This window comes from Onychomys torridus, chromosome 5 (genome assembly GCF_903995425.1).
Source record: "Onychomys torridus chromosome 5, mOncTor1.1, whole genome shotgun sequence".
NCBI lineage: Eukaryota > Metazoa > Chordata > Mammalia > Rodentia > Cricetidae > Onychomys > Onychomys torridus.
The window spans coordinates 127,910,382-127,933,622 of NC_050447.1; the positions used below are offsets into that span (position 1 = coordinate 127,910,382).

The following is a 23,241-nucleotide window of genomic DNA, read 5'->3' on the forward strand; positions in this document are numbered from 1 at the left end:
CCATGGAGGGCTGTTAGAGACCATCAGCACCTGCAAGGATGGAGACAGTGGCAGGAAGCCACCAGTTCTTAGAGGAGACAGAAAATAGAGGAGGAAGGACCCCTGTCGGGGAACCACTGACTGTAGAAAAGGCAGGGCAGAGTACTGCTGGGATGACAGGGAGGGCCTTGCATAGCGGCCTGGAAGATGGGGAAGGTTTTAAACAGAAAATGCTCTGGTCCCAAATAATGTCATTTGGCTAACAGGGGAGGTAGAAACAGTGTACGTGGCCTCTTCCAGCCTAGTTATGCGTTTTCCAATCTGTTTTACCTCCAACATTCTTGGAGTCTCCCTGACTCAGTCGTGCCTATGTGGGTGGTGGGACAGTATGGCTGTCCTTGAAGCACCTCTGTCCCCAGACAAGGCTGGCTACAGGGGAAAGTCATGGGTCTGGCTAGTTCACAGGGTATTGAGTATCTGTAGAAATAAGCCCCGACCCTTTGCTCTTACAGGAATCAGCCTCCTCATTCCCCCAGATGCCATCCCCCGAGGAAAGATCTACGAGATCTACCTCACACTGCACAAGCCAGAAGACGTGAGGTGTGGGCCTGGGCCTTGCTGTGGTAGGGGACTGGGAGGGCACCCACCTGCTGCCGCCCTGAATCACTGGAACACACACACACACACACACACACACACACACACACACACACACACACCCTGCTGTGCCTGTTCTGACCTGGCATGAGGGAGGACAGGGATAAGGCACACTTAAGCTCACCCTGCTTTGCAGCTCCTGCCCCTGGGGTGCCAACTGCCCCACTCAGAGCCCATCCCAAACCCCACAGTCTCGGACCAGCCACTGACGCCTTTCCCTCCCCACCCGTATTTCCCCACTTGAGGCTGTCCCTAGCTGGCTGTCAGACCCTGCTGAGTCCTATCGTTAGCTGTGGGCCTCCAGGAGTCCTGCTCACCCGGCCGGTCATCCTGGCCATGGACCACTGCGGGGAACCCAGTCCTGACAGCTGGAGCCTGCACCTCAAAAAGCAGTCCTGCGAGGGCAGCTGGGAGGTAAGCAGGGAACAGTGTCTGAGGCTCCCCCACCCGAACCCTGGCCTCCAGTGAGCATGACCTCCCATTCCTTTGGCCTTCTTGGTCTTTAGCAGCTGTGTGGTCCTGAGTCTCCCCTAGCTTTGGCCACTTCTGAGGGCTGAGGGTGGCCTGGTGGCTCTGAGGACTCCCAGCTGGTTAGGAACTGACCCACTAGGCCCTGCCCACAGGATGTGCTACACCTTGGGGAGGAGTCGCCGTCCCACCTCTACTACTGCCAGCTGGAGGCCGGTGCCTGCTACGTCTTCACTGAGCAGCTAGGTCGCTTTGCCCTGGTGGGAGAGGCCCTCAGTGTGGCGGCCACCAAGCGGCTCAAGCTCCTGCTGTTCGCTCCTGTGGCCTGTACTTCCCTTGAGTACAACATCCGTGTGTACTGCCTGCATGACACCCACGATGCACTCAAGGTACTTCCACACACGGCCCTGTGGGCTGACCACCCAGCCCTAAGCATACAGACGCCCTTGTCTGGGGGGCAGCAGGGAGGGTTACTCCCATCCGTGGGCCTTGCTGACCCTCCGGGCACCACAGGAGGTGGTCCAGCTGGAGAAGCAGCTGGGTGGACAGCTGATCCAGGAGCCTCGCATCCTGCACTTCAAAGACAGTTACCACAACCTACGCCTGTCCATCCATGATGTGCCCAGCTCCCTGTGGAAGAGCAAACTCCTGGTCAGCTACCAGGTGAGGTGCCCGCCATGGCCAGAGCGCCAGTCTGGTGCCGGGCACACTGGATGCCACCTCTCTGTCCCTCTCCACAGGAGGTCCCTTTTTATCACATCTGGAACGGCACCCAGCAGCATCTTCACTGCACCTTCACCTTGGAGCGCATCAATGCCAGCACCACTGACCTGGCCTGCAAGGTGTGGGTGTGGCAGGTGGAAGGTGATGGGCAGAGCTTCAACATCAACTTTAACATCACTAAGGTGGGCAGGAAAGTGAGGTGCTCCCACCTCCAACCGCCCCAGAAACATCCCATCTCTGGGCCTAGCTGCCAACCTGCCACCAGCCCTACCCACTCAGCTCCTTCTAGCTTCTTCCACGTTGCTGGGGACAGAGGTGTAAATGAGATCTGGGGAGGGGAATCAAACAGGGTGAGGAAGAGGAGGAGGCAGAGTTGGCCTGAAGCCCTGGGAGGCTTCCCCAAAGAGGGACTTTGTCCTGGGCCCTAGTGGGTAAGTAAGAGCAGGCGCTTGACAGATAACAGCAGCAGGACCCAAGTGGAAGCATGTGGGGAGATAAGAGCAATGAGTGTGCATGGCCAGCAGAGCAGTAGTGTGTGTGTGCGTGTGTGTGTGTGTGTGCGTGTGTGTGTGTCTAACACTGACTGTGACTCTGTCCACGTGGTACGTCTCTGAGACTCAAAGAGTAGGGCCCTGGCGCATAAGGGAGAGGATGCCCAGTGCCCCTGCTGTCCCCGTTGTCTGGGGTGGTCTGGAAACTCCCACAGCCCTGGCAGCCCTGGGCAGAGTTCTGACTGGCACCTGTTGCATACCTCACACAACCCAGGACACGAGGTTTGCTGAACTGCTGGCTCTGGAGAGTGAAGGGGGGGTCCCAGCCCTGGTGGGCCCCAGTGCCTTCAAGATCCCCTTCCTCATTCGGCAAAAGATCATTACCAGCCTGGACCCACCCTGCAGCCGGGGTGCCGACTGGCGGACTCTAGCCCAGAAACTTCACCTGGACAGGTGGGTAGAGATAGGCAGAGGGGGGACTGGTGGGGTATTTGGGGTAGACAGGAGGCTTACAGGGTCTGTGCCACAGCCACTAGTGGCCAGGGTGGTTGGTGTATTTGAGGGGATGCCTACCCTCGGTTAGACTGGGGACCTGACAGGGCAGCCTGAGTGAGGCCAGACCACTGACCAAGACTGCCTCTTCTTTGCAGCCATCTTAGCTTCTTTGCCTCCAAGCCCAGCCCCACAGCCATGATCCTCAACCTTTGGGAGGCACGGCACTTCCCCAACGGCAACCTCGGCCAGCTGGCGGCAGCCGTGGCTGGACTGGGCCAGCCAGATGCTGGCCTCTTCACAGTGTCAGAGGCCGAGTGCTGAGACTAGCCGGTAATGCCTACACTCTCACCAGCTTTGGCACCTGCCAGGGACAGGCAAAAGCCAGACAGGGGCCCTACCCCCACACCCGGGGAGAGCTGCTTGGACAGGCCCCCCCCCCTGGCTGAAGTTGTCCCTTAACGCTGGTCCTTCAGACCCTGCCCAAATTCCATCCCTCCATGGCCTGCCTGGCCAGGTTGGTATAGCCACCTGTTCTCACTCTGCCCTGGTCTCAGGGCCAAGAGTGGACAGTGCCTGGAGCCTGGGCTGAGCCAGCCCATGTGTGTGTGTGTGTGTACATGCGTGTGATGCTACCTCTCCTCCTGTCCCTTGCCAGGGGCCCCGCATACACACAGCATGCTCACACATGCTGGGCTTGGGACATGGCCCCTAGAGCTCTTGCCTGAGGTGGGCCTTATGCAAACATTTCTGTGCCTGCTGGGTAGGGGTATATTTGAGGGGCCTGGCTTCAAGCCTGGGGGACTAAGGGCCCCAGCTGGACAGGGGCTGGCCCTTGGATTCAGGCACACGATCACCACACAGGCACGTGTTCACGCATGCCTCGTGTGCTCATCTCACACACACCCCTCTCCAGGTCATGCAGGACCCCCCCCCCCCCCACTACACACATCTCATGCTGTGCACCTGGAGGCTGCTCACGTCTCTCATGCCCAGTGTCGTACACATCTGCCTCTCACATGCTGCCCTTCTCCCACCCACCCAGGGACACCCAAAGGCACCTCCCTGATCCTTTCCCCGCCCCCAGCCTCGAGGTGCCCTGCCCAGCGGGGCGTGTGAATATGCAATGGGAGTCCCGGGCTGTACAATGGCAAGTGTGTGTGCCGTGGCGTGCCCATTCCTGGGGCTGGCCAGTGCCCCTGTGTGGGGCCTGTTGTGTGAAGCTTGTGTCCTGACTCTGTCTTAAGTGCATTCATGCACTTACACTTGGCCTTATGTACACAGCCTTGCCCGGCTGCCGGGGCATGTAGGGATTTTAGCGGACGTGAATGTAAATAAATTATATATATATATTGCTAACCCAAGTGTTACTTCTCTTTGAAAGCCATTGGGTATGGACAGGTGGTTATATGGGGGTCATACGTGGCTTGCTTTGGGGTCCTGGGTGGCTAGACCTGCCAGGGGGTCAGACTAGGCTGAGGCCCTAGTCCAGTGAAATCTCATTGTTCTTGGAGATTCCCTCAGACACGAGACATCTGGGCAAGGCGACAGGCAACAGCAGTGACCAAAGCTGCACCTTTGCCAGACCCATCCTCTGATTGCAAAAAGGTGACCGTGCAGTGAGGGGCTAGCTTCTGAACTGTAGCCGACACCAGCCTGGAGAAGCTGTGAGGAGAAAGGGCTGAGGTCAGCCCAGGCTAGCCGAGCCCAGCTGGCCATGCCTCCCTGCCTGACCCACCTACCCAGACTCACTGAGGGTGTAATTTGTAGAGTGTCCCATCTACTCCCACGGACACTGTCAGCTCCTGCAGACCCCGGTTCTCACGCATCTTCTCCACTACAGCAGCCACACCTGCCCCACAGAGTTGGGCGGCCCTCCGAGACACAGCCTGGCACACCTCTAGGACCATCAGGGCATCATCAGAGGTCAGAGTCAACCCCAGATCTTCCAGGATGGCTCGGACCTGACGCAGGGCCAGGCTGTCACTGAAGCCAGGAAGGAATAGAATACCCTTGCATTAGCTTCCTCTCTCTGGGTTTCCCCCCACTTAATCCTTGAGTGGTTCCCTCCACCACCAGCACCCCCCACAGTGACAGACTGCCTTGCAATGCAGGTACCTTTCAATCTCTGAGAGAAACTTGGTCTTGAAGATGTCCCTGGTCTGAAGGCATTGAGTCTTCTGGCCCCGGAAGAGAACTCCAAGACTGGTTAAATGCAGGAGGATGTGGCGGACAATCTCCCCCAGGTACATGCCGCTGATCATCTTCTCAAACCTGTATGAGGGCGCATGCATACCCGCATGAAGTAGCAGGCCATCAGCTGTGTTCACCAGTGCAGTCCAGTGCTCACTGCCACTGCCTGAGCCTCAGCCATACCTCTGTTTGCCTGGATTGATGGATGCCTGGTCCACACTAGCATCAAAGCAGGTGCTGAGCATGCCCAGTGAGCCATCGTCCCCAAAGGCACCCCACTCCATATTGATGCACATGTGGCCTGAGTTCCCAGCTACACTTGCCACATTCTGGAGCTCCTCCATATAGCAGGCGTTGGTGCCGGTTCCTGTAGACAGGCCAGGGTCAAGGGGTAGGAGCTGCTTACTGACAGCTTTATGGGTCATGCTCAGGGGGCTTGAGAGCCTTCCTCCCCTGCCTAAACCCCTCCTAAACACACACCAAACATCAAAATATACGCTCCTTACTTCTCTATCTCTGGTCCTGACCTCCCTTTCTGACATTCCTGATGTAGACCCTGTCGGTACCAAAGCCTCAGAACTTCCTGTGCTCCCCACCAGTACCAACATTAGAGCATCCCCTGTGCTGTCCCAAAGTGCCCCTGAGCTGCCATCAACCAGGTCACTCCCAGGGGAGATGTGTGGCTCCACTCTAATGCCTGTGAGGGGCTGAAGTCTCCTGATTGACTAGTGTGCCTCCTTGAATCAAACTAGCTGGAGTGGGCCGGGGTTGGCTGGGGACACAAGGGCACACTGACACAAGGACCCCTGCCGTCTGGTGCTCGACGGGTCCTAATAGAAAAGAAAGAAGAGCATTGTGGGGACTCTGGGACACACACTGGGCTGCTTTTGCCTACAAGACTCAGAGGCTACACAGAGGAGGTAATGTTTGAGAAACAAAGGGAAAGGCATTCTCTCTGTCTCTGCACCAGAGTTTCTCAACCTGTAGGTCATGACCCCTTTCACAGGGGCCACCTAAGACCATCAGAAAACACATTTTTTACGTTTACGTTATGATTTATAACTAGCAAAATGACAGTGATGAAGTGGCAATGAGAACCTTATGGTTGGGGTCACAGCATGAGGAGCTACATTAAAGGGGTTCTGCATCGGGAAGGTGAGAACCTCTGCTCTACAGGATTCCAGCTCTGAGCAGGGGCCCTCCATGTCCCCACCCGGGATTTCGCTAATAGTTTGTGCTTCTCCTAAGCACCTACCTGCCCATGAGAGGCCACCATCTACTAAGAGACTCATGCTTAGGGAGCTTGAGAGCCTTCCTCCCCTGCCTTCCACCCTCTAGAGCCCCATCTCATCTCCTATTTGTTCCAGGACTGGCTCCTCTCTGATCTTAGCCTGTCTGCCCCTGGGGGTGGAGTCAGTCAGCTATGAGTGTCACAGGCTCTTCTGGGCTTAATCCCTTCAGGATGCTCTGTTCTGAGAAGATAGAATTCCTCATCCTTTATGTGTCTTCTGGCCCTTTGGTCCAGGTGCCAGATAGCCCCAGGGTAAGAGCTTACTGATATCCTAGAACCCTCACAAGTCACCGACCTGCCATCCCGTCTCCAGTGTCAAACCCTGAGCATGCACCATGAGCCAGGCACTGTACCATGCCCAGCCCCTTCTCATTCCATCCTCTTAACCTCTTGCCATTATACCTTAAGGTGAAGAAATGGAGACTAATGAGTTACCCAAGGTCACACAGGTGGGAGCAGCAAAGCCAGTCTAGTAGAGATTCATTTACCAAATGGGCAAACTGAGGCTCAGAAAGAGTCAGTGACTAAATCAGTAGCTAACTTGGATGAAATGCCCTAGTTCCAGACTCCTAGCCCAGTACAAGGGCCCAGAACTCTGTTGGGTCATACAGAAATAATCCCATATCCCCAAGGTCAGAGAAATGTCCAACCTAAGGAATCAACAGAAGGCAATGAATTATCAGGCACCAGGGGCACCAAGGGCAGGGCCCTCCTTACCGACAATGAGGCCCATCTCACAACGGGGATCATCATAGCCACAGGACATCATGGTCCCCACTGTGTCATTGACAATGGCAACCACATTCAGCTCCATTGCCTGCATACAAAAGGATGCTGCTAGTTGCTGGGCAACATAGTTGTCATGGCAACCAGCACTGGACTCAGAGGTCTCTATTGTAGAGGGCCCCTTTGCTCCCCTCAAGGAAGCAAATGATACTTTGCTCCCCTCCAGGCCTGTCACAACCCCAAAAGCACCCCTGGAGGTAGGCTCCTACCTGTCTGCGCCTAATGGCTTCCCGTAATAGATATACCACATCTTGGCCCTCGCAGCCTGATGCATTGAACCCCTTAGTCCAGTTCAGGAGGATGCCCTGAGATGGGATCAAGTAGACACAAATGTTACTCTGCCTCACAAAGCCTACATCCCACCAGAAGTGCACCAGAGTCTCCGCCCTTGCCATGCAGGACTCCTTGCCCGCTTTGCCCTGCAGTTGAAGGCCTTGCTTTCTCACGCCTCTCAACTCCCTAGGAAACTTTCAGTGTGAAGAAACCTATTAATAACAATTCGACCTATGTCTTCCATTATTAGTTCCAGAATGCTCAGGTGGTCTGAGGTCTGGCCGTTTTAAGATGCTTGCCCAGAAGGAATGGCCCTTTGGAATTGGGCTAGGAATGAACCGAGCTGGCGGAGTGATTGCTACATGTAGGAAAAAGGAGAATGGAGAAACTCTAGAGGCTCAAATGTCAGCAAATCCCACCCTTCCAAGGAAAAATTCCAAGAGCCATTTCAGTGTGAGATCCATCAGCTGTCCCTGATGGAGGCAAAGGATGAGTTGAAAAGCCAGACACGCCGGGTGGTGTTGGCACACACACCTTTAATCCCAGCACTCGGGAGGCAGAGGCAGGCGGATCTCTGTGAGTTCAAGGCCAGCCTGGTCTACAGAGCAAGTTCCAGGAAAGGCGCAAAGCTACACAGAGAAACCCTGTCTCGGAAAAAAAAAAAGAAAAGAAAAAGAAAAGAAGAGAAAAAGAAAAGAAGAGAAAGAGAGGAAGGAAGGAAGAGAGAAAGGGAGAAAGAAAGGCCAGACACCTGGGGGTGGGGGCAGGGGACAGCATGAGACAGACATGTCTTTCTTGTGAGCAATGGGACTTAGTAAGAAGGGGCAGGACTGTACCTGGAAAAGGGCTGCACTGCTATGTATTTCTAAGGAAAAGGGTAGCAGTTAACCACAGCTATCAAAGGAAAATGGTACTGTGCAGGACCTCCCACATACAAGTCCAACTACTGAACTATCTCCCCAGAAGAACATGGGCTCAACATACAAGCTATATTCAGTTATGAAAAAATTAATTAGGCCACATTTTTTGCATGCCCAGATTTGTACCCTGAGACACACTTCCCATATCTTGTGGAGAACAGCTAAAGAAAGTGAGCATGCTTGGCCTGGAGCCAAACTAGAGGAGAGATACTAGGCAGCAGCACCATCCAGACCATGGTGTAAGACCATGGTGTAGAAGACAGCAGAGAAAACAGCTGTGCTTCCTAGACGTCAGAACAGGAGCCCAGGGTAAAAACAGTGCATGCCAGCTGGTGGGTGGATAAGATCGTGGTGACCATAGGACAACTAAGGATATAGCAGAGGCCCTCAGGGGCAGCAGGCCCCTCAGCATGAAAAGCTTCCAAACAGAAACTGACGGTGCTCTGTTTCCTGGGAGCTTGGACAAGAGGCCTAAGACTCGCTGTTGCTATGCCAGATGTCAGAGGCGTGCATTGAGAAGTCACCTACACATGCTAAAGGACAGGATGTGTCTTGAGTGTGTTTGACCTATGGCTGTCACTCTGCTGCCTAGCTTAGGCACAGCACTGTGTCCAGCTGAGAAGTAAACAAGCAAAGAAACATGTGGCCTCAAGCCTCTTCTGGAGAAAAGAACAAAATGCTGCTTCCTGAAGGCAGAACACCAAAGGCATGGCTGACACCAGAGACATGGTTGACGCCAGAGACATGGTTGACGCCAGAGACATGGTTGACGCCAGAGGGCATGGCTGACGCCAGAGACATGGTTGACGCCAGAGACATGGTTGACACCACAGGGCATGGTTGACACCAGAGGGTATGGTTTACACCAGAGGGTATGGTTGACACCAGAGACATGGTTGACGCCAGAGACATGGCTGACGCCAGAGGGCATGGTTGACGCCAGAGGGCATGGTTGACACCAGAGGCATATTTGACGCCAGAGACATGGTTGATGCCAGAGACATGATTGATGCCAGAGACATAGTTGACGCCAGAGACATGGTTGATGCCAGAGACATGATTGATGCCAGAGACATAGTTGACGCCAGAGACATGGTTGACGCCAGAGACATGGTTGATGCCAGAGACATGATTGACACCAGAGGGCATGGCTAAACCAGACAATGTATCTTCTGGTGAGCACCAACCTTGACCAGTGCTGCTGACATGCCTCCTGCCCCAACCATAGGCACAGCATCTTTGGAGGAAGCCAGGATGGTATATAGTCCCAGCTCAGCGATGCCACTCCCCTTACTCAGTTTTCCTTGGCTTTCTGCCCACTCTTTAAGGATATGTGGCCTGGAGGCCCTTGGGAATCACTTCTTGGACTTAACTCCCTTACCTGGTCCAGACCAAGCTGCATGCATGGAAAAGAGAAGGTGAATCCCAGGGGTAGGCTCTGTCCACTCAGGCCCTGCCTCTGCTGGAAGTCCACGATGCAGTCCACAATATGATCAAAGAGCTGCAGGACAGGGCATGTCGGGGGTTGCTCTCTCCCTCCTTCTCCACCCCTGACATCAGGACCCAAACTGTAAGTACCTGCTGGCCAGAGCCCTGGGCTACACACTCAGGGATAGAGTAGACCTGGTTGATGATCTGCACACTGCCCTCGGCCACACGTACCAATAGGACCCGGAAGTTGGTGCCCCCTAGGTCCAGAGCCAGGAAATCACCTCGCTCTGTGGGACAGAAACCCTCGGTACTAGGAGAGGATGGCAGCTCCGCACACACTGAGTGACTCTAGCACATACTGAGTCCCAGGAACCCACATCCCGGTCCACACTCAGGCCAGGTGCTCACCACTGCCATCGGGGGTGGCTCGTACGTAAGTGGGCAGCATTCGGAGGGAGGAGGCCTCTCCTCGAAGGCCTCTGACCATGGCTTCCCGCATCTGTGCCTGCACCACTGTCAACTGCTGGAAGCTGAGCTGAAATGGTGCCAGGGTCTCCTCCAGGATGCGCCTGTGGGCAGCCAGGCGGGCAGCCACAGCTGTCACCATTGCCACACCCCGGCCACCACCATCCACAGAGGGGATGAAAGAGACGTCACATTCTGGGACCAAGCACATTACCATCTCCTTTAGAGTGCGGTGGAACCTACATAAACACACCAGGTACACTCAGCACGGCGTCTGAGCCTATGGCCTGCTCGAGCCCTAGATCTTACCATTTTAAATAAAGTCAGCCCCAAACCTGCTTCCAGTCACTCATCCATTGCCCTCAGTGCCTCTCTCCCTGGCACACACAAAGAGAAACATTTTTCTCTCCCTACATGCCTCCTGGCCTCCCACAGCCCAGTCCAACTCTCACATCCACCAGCTTGCACACATGAAACCAGAATGCCCTTCGGGTGTCTATCATTTTTTTAAAAATCTCATGCTACCTGCTCACATAAGATCCTGTTCTCACAGTACCTGGGGTGTCTTTCAAACACTCGCCCTCCAGTGGCCACAGTCACGTGCAGTGTCTGCTGCTCCCTGCTGTGTTGGAGGCGGGATAGGACTGCAGCCAGAGCAGCGGCGCAGAGCTGGGCAGCCCGTGTGCACACAGCCTCACACACATGCTGCACAAGTTCAGCATCCGAGGCCTGAGGGCTCAGACCCAAGCCCTGCAGGATTTCGTGGACACAGGCTGTCCCAGTGGCAGGGCTGCAGGGAGGAAGGGAAAGACACATCGGGTGCTGATTTGGGGCTTGGGCAGCCTAGTAGCTGCCCATCCCACCAAAGCCCCACAGCTACCTTGGGGAGAGAGTACATTACCCTCTTCCAAGCAGACTTCCCTTGTCCCTTGTCTAGGCCGCCTGTCTCCCTTACTTACTCATCCATTTGGGCCACATGCTCCAGGAGGATGCTGTCTTGACTTAGCAAGGCAGGAGAGGTGCAGCCGCCAAAGAGGACCCCATGCCGGGCCAAGTGGACCAGCACCAGCCGCACCAGTTCACCCAAGTACAAGCCCCCAATCATCTTCTCAAACCTACGGGGGAAAGAGTAACTGGACAAAGCCCTTCATACACCCTCAGCCACGTGAGCCCTCAAAGAGGAACCACTGTTTTCAAGGTTCCAGAGCAAATGGCCTCCCGCAGGACAAGTGGGTTTGGGTTACATCTGAGGACCCCCTAGAAAGACACAGGACCCAGTAAAGCAGGAGACTTCTCACTCAACTGTTCCTAATGCCCAACCCCCAACCCACCAGGGCCGACTGGGAGGATCAAGGATTGAAAACTGGGTTCTAGTACTCTGAAGCTTTTCTTCCTTGAGTCTGAACTGAGACCCCCAAGGGCAAGCAAGGTGCAGAGCCTCAGAAGGATGGGAAGAGGTAAGGGCCCAAGAGTGAAAGAGGTAGGTTAGAACAGTGGTAGGGCAGGGCCTAGAGCAGAGTCAGGGAACCACCAGTCCACCACCTCTGAGCACCAGGATTTAGGGATTTGTGGTCCAAGGCACGGTCGAAGGTGGTCAGCACTGGCCCGAGGGCCTCGTCATCATAGAAGGAGCCCCACTCGATGCTGACACAGGTGCGGCCGCGGTCCTCATCCACAGCTTTCACATGTCGTGCCTCCTCCATGTAACACGCATTGGTACCAGTGTCTGGCAGGGAGGACCCCATCAGAGCCTGCCCACCAAGCAGCTATCTCTCTTCATCACAAATGGCCCATGGCTTACCTACAATAAGCCCAACTTCACATGGCCTGGTGCTCAGGTCACAGCCCATCATGGTGCCCACTGTGTCATTCACCATGGCCACCACATCAATACTGTAGGTCTGGGCAACAGAGAGAATAGGGAGTCAGAGTCAGCCTGGGTGGCCAGAGGGCCGAGGCTTTGGAGGAGATACCCAGAGTTGTGAAATGTCTGCATACCCCATACATATACCTCAGGCCCATGTTCCAGGTTCACCTTCCATCCCCTCCCCCAACTCAGGCTCTCAGGATCACGGAGGCTCCTCCTGCCCTTAGGACCAGGAAGGTGGCCCCAAAGCTGAGTGCCTTCTTGAAGACTGACCCATGCTTGTCTCACCACACCCTGGCCTGGCATCCCAAGCTATCCCTTCTAATTTGACTTCTAATCAGTACCTTGGGGTTAGTCCAAGAGGACTTGCCCTTCTAGAGCACTGGGATTTGGACATACGTGCTCCTCTTACATTTGATCTTCCTCTGGAGCCTCGGCTCAGGTATAAGACAAACTGCTCCTTCCCTGTGCCCTCTGCTGCTGCTAGAGTTATCTGAACACAGGGGCAATCTTTTATTAGAATACTCTCCCTTCCAGAATGTGAGGATCTATAGGGCTAGGTCCTAGGTATTTGTCATGTCCCCAGGACCTGGCCGTTTTGTGTGAGTCTTTCTCATCCTCTGCTTCATTGCTGGTTATGGGAGCAACATTAACCCCAGGGTCAGATGGGATAAAGGCTGGGCACAGGAAAGGAAAGCAGCACCTTCCAGAAACACAGGCATAACCCATGGATGCCAAACCCAGGCCAGCAGGACCATCTCTCCATCACCCTGACCTTCACTCACCCCCTGCCTCTGAATGGCCTCTCTTAGCAGCTGGACCACATCCTGGCCTTCCACACCACTGCACCTAAATCCTTTTGTCCAGGAAATGAGAGTGCTCTGGGGGCAGAAAAGCAGGATTTTTTTCCCTTGTGGCCTTCACAAGAGCTGCAGTCTCTTAGCCCCAATGTGTGTCCCACCTCACCCTGTCCAATCCCGTCTGGTGACAAGGGAAAGAGAAATTGAAACCAAGCTTCAGAGCCTGATTCTCCACCGGGTGTGCATCCAGGAATTCAGACAGACAGTGGGCAGCAAAATCAAAGAGCTGTGGGAACAAGGTGAGTGCTTAGCGCTGACCACCTGAGCCCCAGCCACCCAACCAAGTCAGGCCCCAGAGGATGCACAGGGACTGCTCACCTGCTGGCCAGAACCCAGCATCACCTCTTGAGGGATCACAAACTCCTGGCTCTTGGGCTCCACACTACGCTCTTTGGTGCCTGTCAGTGTCACCCACAACACACGTAGTGAGGCTCCTGTAGCCCCCAGCTCCAGCACCAGGAAGTCTCCCTGCTCTAGAGGGCAAACAGGTCATAGAAAGACATGCAGTTGGCAACGCCAAAGCTGCCTGCCTCCCAGAAAAACTTCCAAAGTCCGAGAAGCTCAGTAAAAGGGGCCTTAGAGATGGTGGACAAAATAAGGAACTTGCCCTTCCCCCAGATCAGAACATATTCTCTATGCCTGGCCACATCCTAGTCTGTGCTACTCACCAGTGCCATGTGGTGTGGACCCCACGTATGTGGGCAACATGCGGACAGAAGGGGCGGGGCTGTCCTGTCCCTTCAGTGACTGCTCCATGGAGCACAGAAGACTGGCTTGGATCTGCTGCAGCTGTATCTTGGTGACTCTGAACTGTTGCAAGCATTCCTGTACCTAAGAAGAAGAAACCAACATTTGGGAGCGAGCCATTCTCCACTCAGCTAGGACAGAAGACTATCCTGCCTGACTCAGGCCTGCCTTCTTAGGCCCTCTGCTTTCCAGGGCCTGGCTAGCATCCTGCTCTGTTCTCCCTGAGCCTCACTGGTCTTCAAGTCCCCCTCCTTGCTACTTCTCACACCTTGGCTCTCTTGCTGTGCAAAGCCTACCCCAAGCTCCTGCATCCCTCTCTGTGCTCCATGTCCTGGTGACTTCCTCTCAGCTCCTACATCCTCTACCCTGACCATCTAGCTTTTGAAATGTAAGGTTTGGTGAAGCCTCTCTCAGGATGCTATAATTGCTTTCCCATTCCAGAACAAGCATGCTGCAGTGGTCTCTCTGTAAGCATTCGATGAGTGAACAAAGGCACTAACGAACTTCACACCCCAGGGCTTGCCTCCCCAACCCTCTCACAGATTCTGGAGCCTGAACAAGCCCACCACAGGGATACGCACAGACCACAGAGCAGAAGATGCCTTTCCCTTCAGTTGGCCATTCTTCCCAACACATCAACTACACCCTGCTGAACACCTAGCACCATTCCAAACACTGCCCACCACACAGCTAAACCAGTCCCGCCCCTGCTGAGCTCTGCTGAGTGCTTTGTGGAAGACAAAGTCAACATACATTATTGTCCTGGTGGCTACTGGAAATGGAGAGGCAGGATCAGGGGGTGACTAGGGAGAAGATATGAGTGAAGGGGGTTTTACCAGTGGTGACCTCAACGAAGGAAGAGAGTGAGCCATCTGACGTCCTGAGAGAAGAGAATAAAAAGACTTTCTCCAGAGCAAGGGGATGGTTTGGGGGAACAAGGGGACAGGTTTGGGGGAACAAGGGGGTGGGTTTGAGGGAACAAGGGGGTGGGTTTGGGGGAACAAGGGGGTGGGCTTGGGGGAACAAGGGGGTGGGTTTGGGGGAACAAGGGGGTGGGCTTGGGGGAACAAGGGGGTGGGTTGGGGGAACAAGGGGGTGGGTTTGGGGGAACAAGGGGATGGGTTTGGGGGAGGGGACAGGTTTGGGGGAACAAAGGGGTGGGTTTGGGGAGGGGACGAGTTTGGGGAAACAAGGGGGCAGTTTGGGAGAACATGGGCCTGGGAGTGGATCAGAGCTTTATGGGAAGGCTAAGAGGATGAGAAGGTGGAGGATGTGACATCAGGTTCTCACTCTACTAGAAGCTCAAGAAACAGGGAGACCACAGCCCTCAGCTCTGCGGAGAAGCTTCCCTTGGATGACCCTCTTGTTCATCCACCAAGGAAGCTGTATTTGTTGGAGGGTCGCAGCTCAGATTTTTTTTCCCCAAGGCTCCATCTCCTGTGACACAGGAATTCTATTCTGAAGATCCATTCCCCAAGCTGGACACAAATCTGAGAAGCAACTTAGGCACCTGTAGAACAAAGGCCCTCTAAAGCACTGGTTCTCAACATGTGGGTCATGACACCCCTGGGAGTCAAACAAACTTTTCACAAGTGTCTCCTAAGACCATTAGAAAACAGACATTTACATTATGATTCATAACTGTAGCAAAACTACAGTTATGACATAGCAATGGAAATAATTCTATAGTTGGGGGTCCCCACAACATGAAGAACTGTGTTAAAGGGTCTCAGCATCAGGAGTGTGAGAACTACTGGTCTAAAGAGAGCAAGGGTGGGAAAGGGAGGTGAGGAGGACCAATGGCAACCCCTCTTTATGAAGAGTCAGGGGGTAGCTCCCTAAGGAGGTACATCATCCCAACTTGAGTCCAAGACATCCCGTTATATGTTTACACTGGAACAGATGCTTCCAGACACTAGGAGGGGCTGTTTCTTATTATAAATAAGGAAGCTGAGGCTTGGAGAGAGCAAGCCATCTGCCCAGCCCAAGGAGCTCTGAAGGGGAAGGGTGGATTGTGAACCCAGGTTGACCTGACTATAAAGATGTTCCCGTATCAATGGGAAGCTTGGTAAAATAAACAAACAAACAAAAAAAAAAAAAAAACAAAAAAAAAACCTTGTATCTCCCATGAAAAAACCAAACACGATAAAAATCCAGACCAAAAGAAGCAAGAGAAAACCTCAGCTCTCGCTCTGCCCCTCTCTGGCTCTTTGATCCCAGGAAAGTCATGGCAATCTAGGCCTCAGGTATCTCCTATACAAATTGTGAATGTACTCCTCAGAAGTCACACAGTGCTGGGAACCACGTCCTGCTCGTGGAGCTAAGGACCATGGCAAGAGCTCTGAACAGGACTTGAGATTTATTAACTGAATAGTTGGGGTGACCTAAGCATTAAAAGGGATATAGCCTGATCAACATAGTAAGTTCCAGGCCAGCACAGGCTACACAGTAAGACCCTGTTTAAAACAGCAGGGGGTGGGGGACACCATATGAAAATGGAGAGACATTGTTTAGGTGGGAAGTGTTGTAACATTGCTGGATGGGAACAGTGGGAACATGGAGAAGTTACTAGCTTGGGTAAGTTCATAGTTTTCTTCCTCTTTGAGAGAGACTATGAGGTGACTAAGACACACACACACACACACACACACACACACACACACACACACGGACTTCTCTAGAAGACTGCAGTAGGGTGTACACTATCCAGAAGCCATCAGAACCTCTCCTTTCTGCCCTGCTGGCACAGAAGGGGGAGACCTCATCAGGAGAGTGAGGAGAAAGGTATTGGAGAATGTTGACTCCATGAGGACTCTTTTCACAAGTACCAGTCAGTTTGGCTCCATCACATCCACCACCTGTTTGAGTGAGTGACCTCTCTGTCAAGTGCAAAGACAGTGACCTCTCTGTCAAGTGCAAAGACAGTGACCTCCTCTGTCAAGTGCAAAGACAGTGACCTCCTCTGTCAAGTGCAAAGACAGTGACCTCCTCTGTCAAGTGCAAAGACAGTGACCTCCTCTGTCAAGTGCAAAGACAGTGACCTCCTCTGTCAAGGGCAAACAGCAGTGCAAAGACAGCGGGAATGGGGGACTAAACCAATGCCAGAACAGTATGTGACACAATGCCCTCTGAAGTCAGGCTTTTTTCTGCAGCGAGGGGACACAATTAGCCTAGTGGCCTGATTCTACACCCACAGGTAACAAACAGAGACCTCGGCCGGGCAGTAGTGGTGCACACCTTTAATCCCAGCACTTGGGAGGCAGAGCCAGGCAGATCTCTGTGAGTTTGAGGCTAGCCTGAGCTACTGAACGAGATCCAGGACAGGCACCAAAACTATACGGAGAAACCCTGTCTCGAAAAATCAAAAAACAAACAAACAACAAAACAAAACAAAACACTGAGACCTTGGCAAAGGGACTAGAAGATGTAGCTGGACACTGATGGCATGTGATTAGCCCCGTCAACCTACGGCTGTGGAAAGGGAGTCTGTAGGGAGGCCGGGGGTGTTGAGTGGGCTCCCCTGCTATAGAGCTTTTGGTATCCCTGTGAAGCCCTGCAAAGTCGTAGGGCATTTGTTAAACTGCAGGTACATACCACAAAGCCAGCACAGCAGATGTGGGACCTGTGCAGGGGTCTCAGGGCAGGAAGTAAGAAGGGACATGATGATGACCTGGGAACACGCCCTGGTATAGTAGTCAATGCACATGTCTGGGGCCCAGCTATGGGCAAAACACAGAGGAAACGTTTACCGCAGCAACCTGATGCACAGGTTGCACAAAGGAGAAGGGGTGTGTGCATGTGTGAAATTCAGTGACAGTAATGTCACCACAGTTGGATAATAAACCTAGTAAACGTGTCAGAGCACAACAGAAACTACAGGAATCTACAGTGATCCAAGTCCACTTTGGGGCATCGCCTCTCCACAGTTCCTTTATCTCCACAGGGCTTTTTGGGTTTGTTTTTTTTTTTTATTTGAAGAGAAAGTTCAAATAATTCAAATTATTTTCCTCTGCTTTTCTGATGAAGAAATGAAGACCAAGAGTTATGAAATGGTTTACCTAAGCATTTTCTGCTCCAGGGTGTGGTAGGTGAAGACTTCAGAATCTTAATCAAGATGAAGGGAGGCTGGGGATGTGGCAGTGGCATAAAGCCCTGGACTCAATCCTCACACCACCAAAACCAAACCAAGAGGAGAGAAGAAAAGAAAGACAGAGGAGAGAGAGGGGTAGGGGGAAGGGGAGAGGGAGGGTGGAGAAGGAGAGAGGGAGGGGGAGGAAGAGAAGCGGGGAGGGAAAGGGGGGAGGGAGAGAGAATACTGACTTCTGAGGAAACCAGTTCAGCACTTAGTCACCTCGACTGGGTGCCTGACCGCCTGACCTCATGAGGAAACTGTGCCAGAGGGGGACCAGAGAGAAGAGGACTCAAGGACTCAGCTCCTAGCCTAGAGTGTGTGTGTGTGTGTGTGTGTGTGTGTGTGTGTGTGTGTGTACAGGTGCAAGCGTGAATATAGTATAACATTTAGAAAGAGGGCTAAGAACTAGTAATATTAGATGATAAGAAAGGATGGAATGGAGCCAAAGGATACATGAAGCATGAAAGGGGTTAGTTATAAGGCTAGTTTTTGAAAGTTTCAATTCTATCAGGTTTCTTCTTCTTCTTCTTCTTCTTCTTCTTCTTCTTCTTCTTCTTCTTCTTCTTCTTCTTCTTCCTTTTTTATAGTGGATAAGTCTTTAAAAGTGTACTGATAGTGAAAGTATAAGCATTTTACAAGGGAACCCTTTATTTTACTTTCTTTTTAAAGAAAATGGAGAGGGCCCTTTCTGGATATGTCAGCCCTTGTAGGGCAGGTGTAGCATCTATGTGGCAAGCTGGCAAAAGTGGTACCTTTAAAGTTGACAATCCGGCTGTGCAGTGGTGGTGCACAGCTGGGCAGCGGTGGTGCATGCCTTTAATCCAGCACTCGGGAGACAGAGTCAGGTGGATCTCTGTGAGTTCAAGGCCAGCCTGGTCTACAGAGTGAGTTCCAGGATAGGCACCAAAACTACATGGAGAAACCCTGTCTCAAAAACCCAAATAAATAAATAAATAAATAGATAGATAGATAAATAAATAAAAATAAAGTTGATAATCCTCAGTACAAACTCTTATGTCTTAAATGAGTCATTTTTTCATCTCTAAGCCCCACCCCCAAAACCAATCTACACCTTGTAGTTATTTGGAGTTTCAAAAGAGATTGGAGATTAGCAACTCAGCAAACTGTAAAGAGACCACAGTGTGTGAGCCCAGCAAACCATACCTCTAGTTATCATATCCTCGATAGTCTTAAATAAGCACAGAATTGGAACCCAATGCTAGGCTTACCAGTTCTAAGCTATCTGAGGGCCTTGGCATGCCCTCCTGTGGGCATTTTGAGGCTCTTTCTCCAGGCTGCAAAGCAACAGCCCCAATGGTGTCCATGTTTCCACAATGGCTGTTGACTACCTATAGGGAAAAGGGATAACTGGAATCAAGAACATTTACTCCATAGGCTCCAAGAGGCAACAACCCAGACCCACAAATCCTTTCCTTCCAAAGGGACCAAGAAGGGAGTTGTAAACAGAATTAAACTTAATAATTTAATAATATATCATATATTATATATTATATTAATATATATTCTTAATAATGTAAGAATAAAAATTTCTGACAGTAAGGATCCTTTAGCAATCCACCAGGGGGCAGTTACTTTCTAGAAGCATGTGTAACAAGAGAACATGGGAAAGCTGATTCCAGGCTCAAATGTCCATTCACACAGATCCTCTGGTTCCTAATGCCCAACATGAACGATTCTGGTAAAGCAGATGCAGGCCCTGCCCTCGGGGATTTCACAGCCGTACCAAATATCACGGCAGGATTGACACAGCAGTGACAGAACACAGTCAGGGACCTGGAAGGAAGAAGGGACCCAAAACCAAGCAGGCTGGCTTTTGGGACAAGCCAAGCACTTAAGTTTCATCCTGAGGAAGAAAGACATGAGACAGAGAAGTGTGCCAAGGGGTCTGTGCTTCAGAAAGGGATGGACTAATGGCATGCGCTTGGATGACCTTCAGCTTCAGCATCTGGAATACAGGAGGAGATGGTGTCCACATCACAGGGCTGCTGTTGTACCAAACAGCACAAGGCCTGGGAGAGACTTTGTGAAATTCAGTGTGCAACAAAAACCTCAATTCGTGGGTGGACTTTGGACAGGACAGTGAAGCAGAATGGAGCCAGGACCCCAGTTCTCCACAAGATGGCTGCATCAGACCTCCCAAACTTGAGGCCCATTTTTCTCATCTGTGGAATGAGGATCAATTTGTCAGAAAGCTACATGGAACGAAAGTGAACAAGATCTTGTTTAGAGTGCAGCTTTACATCCGTTTAGCAGAATCTGAACTGAAACTCGATTATTCTCAGTTCTCTCTCAAACCCATGAGAAAAGTATAATGACAGGAGCTAGGGCTCACGCTCACACCATGAGTCTGTAGAAATGTCAGGTATTCAGCTGAGCTACTACCACTACTGTTCCTGCTGTCCCAGCCGATCCTAGGGGAACCTACGATAGCTCTGACACCATCCAGATGTAAAGGAGAACAATCCAGTAGACAGGTCAAGACGGCACAACAGTCCGCTGGGCACTATCCCTTCGTTGCAAAAACAAAACTCAGAGCATCCTCTCCCAACCCCTGCATTTCCCCTACTTCTTCCCTTCTGCCCAACCCTAAGCCTCTGGAGTCCCTCTGCTCCTGCAGACAATCTATCGTGGCCTCCCTTCCTGGGTCATCATCAGTAACTCCTCTCCTCTGCCTTTAAACATGTAGGGAGGTTTCTCTACACTCCTTCTTTTCACCACTAAAACCTCTGTGTCAGGGCTTCCAAATCAACCAGTGACCTACGCCACATGCTAACTCCAGTTGTCTGTTAGACCGCACTATCCCAGAGGAGAGGTTCCTTGAACTCAGGAAAGGCAGGTTCATTTCCCCCAATTCTCCCACACATCTCCTGCTTGACTAGAAGCATCAGGAGGTTTGCTTGGAAGGGAGCAGTCACTTATGACCTAACTGGGGCTCTGAGAAAGAACTTTCTTGCCAGTCTTCTCTTTCCTGTCCCTACAACCACAGACTATTCCAACAATCCTGAGTGATACCTCTGCTTCCTCAGATTGAAGCTTGCCCTGTTCACATACTCACGGCTTCCCTTACAGAGAGCAGAACGCTGAGGCGGGACTGCGGGACCCTCATGTGCACTTGCCCTAAGCCTCCTCTCCTACTCCTCACTTCAAACTCTAGCCACACTGTCTCCTGGCCTTCTGCTTTTTAGTCTTCACTGAAGCTGTTCTCCAGTCTGGAGGGCTAGCCTCATAACCTTGTGATGTCTGAGTCACCTCTGTATCTTCGATGCCAGGATAGGGTTAGGCAAATGTAGGCCTGGGGCTCATGCCTGTAAACCCAGCACTTGGTTGGCTGAGGCAGGAGTATCATGAGTTTGAGGACAACCTGGGCCACACAGTGAGACCCTGTCTCAAAAGGCAGCAGTAATTTGGTAAACCAAAAATTTGTTTCTGACAAATCCCTTCTAAATTACATAAGCCAACACTTAGTTTCCCAATCTGTCAGAAGAGGACATACATTGAAATTGTCTGTTAAAGGATGCGATGAGGCAGCTGAAGCAATGACCTTTGTTCAAGGCCCAGCTAGCATAACCATTCCCTTACTCATCTGCTCATCCATTCAACATTTACTCAGCACATGGAAGACTACGAAGCTCCCTCCAAGGAACCCCAGTATTTAAACTCTAGGTCAATGCATTCAGGCCTATCTCTCCCTAGAGTGAGAGACATGTCTGTCCATGTGTGAACTCAATCACTGACATGGTGCTTCTTTTGCATGCCATCCTAGAGCCCCCTCTGAGTCTGGGTACTGCCATCACATTGAGGACTAGTGGTGTAGTCTTTCTAGCCTCCATTAGCTATAGGATATGCTAAGGAAGAGGGCTTGGAGTGAGGCATGCAGCAGTTAGAAGAAGAGCTTACCTGGGAGATGTGGAAGTTGATTACCTTCCTCTGGTCTCAGCTCTTCTGCCAAATATGAGGTCTGTGAAGACCCTGGAATGAACTCAAAAGTGAAACTCGGGGATGACTTGTATAAATTCCCCAAGCTCCACCCACCTTCTTCTTCAGCCACCACTTAACAGACACATGCTAATTCAGGAAAGAGCACTTCCTTACAAGTCAGCCCTAAGAGGAGTCCAGGGTGGGCAGGACCATGGTATAAACAAGCAAGATGATCACAGAAAGTTGGAGGCCCCAATTGGGTTAAGGGTTCCAAAACATTCTCCCTGCAATGCTAGGAGCTCTGTTGCTTTATAAAGTTTTGAAGTGGTAAGTTCTTTGGAAGAAGCAGAGACCAGCCTGGAAATATGTGGTTGCAACAGGCAACTTCTCAAAATGTAGCAAGTAGAACTGTGTAAGAAGCAATGTGGGAACCTAAGAGGAAGGGCCATCATGACTCTGCAGGAGAGTGAGCAGGGCAAGTTGAAGAGGTTCTTTCACAAAGAGAGCATGTATGCAGCCAATAGTCATATAGACAGCTATCTTCAGAGAACTGGTTACAGCTCTAAGAGCCTCATGAAGATGCCCATAGGTGGGATACCCGGCAAAAGACAGATCAGGGAGTCTAGCCTTTAGTCTGTAGGCAAAGTGGAGTGAGGGGTTTGTCTGCAGGTCTCCCCTTCTGGAAAATGGGGTTCTTAAGCTTCTGTGGAGCTCTTGGTCACTACACTCTTATTCCATTTAACTATTTCCCTAAAGTGCAATCTTGGGGCACTAATGTAGGAAACTAGGCACACTGCAACAATCTTCACTTTGTAACCACAGAGGTGTGTGTGTGTGTGTGTGTGTGTGTGTGTGTGTGTGTGTGTGTGTGTGTGTTCAGCCACCCCCAATATACCAATTAAAGAAATGAGTAATAATGAAAAGCAGTGTGCATTTGGAAGAGAGACAGATAATGGGGCCCAGTGAACTCCAGGATTCTCTTCAGGGTACTTAGAAGAACTTTATCTTCAAACAGTGAAAGAATTAGGACAGTCAAGAGATATGCATAATTTAGCAGTCTTGATCCAGGTACGGTTCCACCCGTCACTCTCAGCTCTGATCCTGCAAGGTAGTCTGATAAGCTGTTCTGCCATCCAAGGAGGCAGTCTGAATTCTACTGGAAGGTCTGCTTTGGGGTATAGCTCCTATATCATAGCCATTATTGTTTGAGAGCGAGGTGCTATCCTGTGAGACTTTGTTGTTGCTGGATACAAGATGACTGAAGGTTTAGGACTTAATTTTGTGCCTTCAGCCTTGAAGGAAGAGATAGGTTAGAGCAATGGTTCTCAACCTCTGGGTCGTGGCCCCTTTGCGGGTTGAACAACCTTTACACAGAGGTTGCCTAAGGCCATCAGAAAAAAAAAAAACACATTACAATTCCTAACAGTAGCAAAATTAGTTATGAAGTAGCAACAAAGATAATTTTATGGTTGGAAGTCACAACATAAGGAATTGTATTAAAGGGTTACAGCATTAGGAAGGTGGAGA

At 51.7% G+C, this 23,241-nt stretch overlaps 2 protein-coding genes across 8 annotated transcripts in view; one reads left to right on the top strand and one right to left on the bottom strand.

Annotated features, from left to right (window-relative positions):
- Unc5a (unc-5 netrin receptor A) overlaps positions 1-4,169 on the top strand; it is a 57,290-nt gene extending 53,121 nt beyond the window's left edge. For all 4 annotated transcript variants that reach the window (XM_036187747.1, XM_036187748.1, XM_036187750.1 and 1 more), the window contains 7 exons: positions 492-579; positions 882-1,050; positions 1,260-1,493; positions 1,618-1,767; positions 1,845-2,009; positions 2,593-2,771; positions 2,969-4,169. In XM_036187747.1, the coding sequence (XP_036043640.1) occupies positions 492-579; positions 882-1,050; positions 1,260-1,493; positions 1,618-1,767; positions 1,845-2,009; positions 2,593-2,771; positions 2,969-3,134 (1,151 nt within the window). In that variant the 3' untranslated portion in view covers positions 3,135-4,169. The remainder of the gene's footprint in view (positions 1-491; positions 580-881; positions 1,051-1,259; positions 1,494-1,617; positions 1,768-1,844; positions 2,010-2,592; positions 2,772-2,968) is intronic.
- Positions 4,136-21,951, bottom strand: Hk3 (hexokinase 3). Of its 4 annotated transcripts, XM_036187752.1 has the most exons (19): positions 21,694-21,951; positions 19,005-19,124; positions 13,565-13,721; positions 13,215-13,369; positions 13,003-13,122; positions 12,822-12,917; positions 11,971-12,070; positions 11,712-11,895; positions 11,129-11,284; positions 10,726-10,959; positions 10,113-10,408; positions 9,852-9,991; positions 9,655-9,774; positions 7,290-7,385; positions 7,012-7,111; positions 5,187-5,370; positions 4,929-5,084; positions 4,563-4,796; positions 4,136-4,475 (listed from the first exon to the last, which is right to left on the bottom strand). In XM_036187752.1, the coding sequence occupies exons 2-19, from the start codon at positions 19,098-19,100 to the stop codon at positions 4,331-4,333; spliced, it is 2,769 nt and encodes a 922-aa protein (XP_036043645.1). In that variant the 5' UTR covers positions 19,101-19,124; positions 21,694-21,951; the 3' UTR covers positions 4,136-4,330. The 4 variants fall into 4 exon arrangements, with proteins under 4 accessions (XP_036043645.1, XP_036043649.1, XP_036043648.1 ...); XM_036187756.1 differs by lacking the exon at positions 19,005-19,124; XM_036187755.1 differs by lacking the exon at positions 21,694-21,951 and having other exon boundaries at positions 4,331-4,475; positions 10,113-10,273; positions 19,005-19,100.
- Between the last annotated feature and the right edge of the window lie 1,290 nt (positions 21,952-23,241).

Bases quoted from the DNA above. Each gene is read 5' to 3' on its own strand.
- Hk3 (XM_036187753.1), bottom strand. From the start codon at position 19,100: ATGGACACCATTGGGGCTGTTGCTTTGCAGCCTGGAGAAAGAGCCTCA. The intron at 13,123-13,214 runs GTGAGCAGTCCC...TTGTTCCCACAG, and splicing joins TGCTGGGTTCTGGCCAGCAG to CTCTTTGATTTTGCTGCCCA. The intron at 4,797-4,928 runs GTACCTGCATTG...TCCTGGCTTCAG, and splicing joins TTTCTCTCAGAGATTGAAAG to TGACAGCCTGGCCCTGCGTC.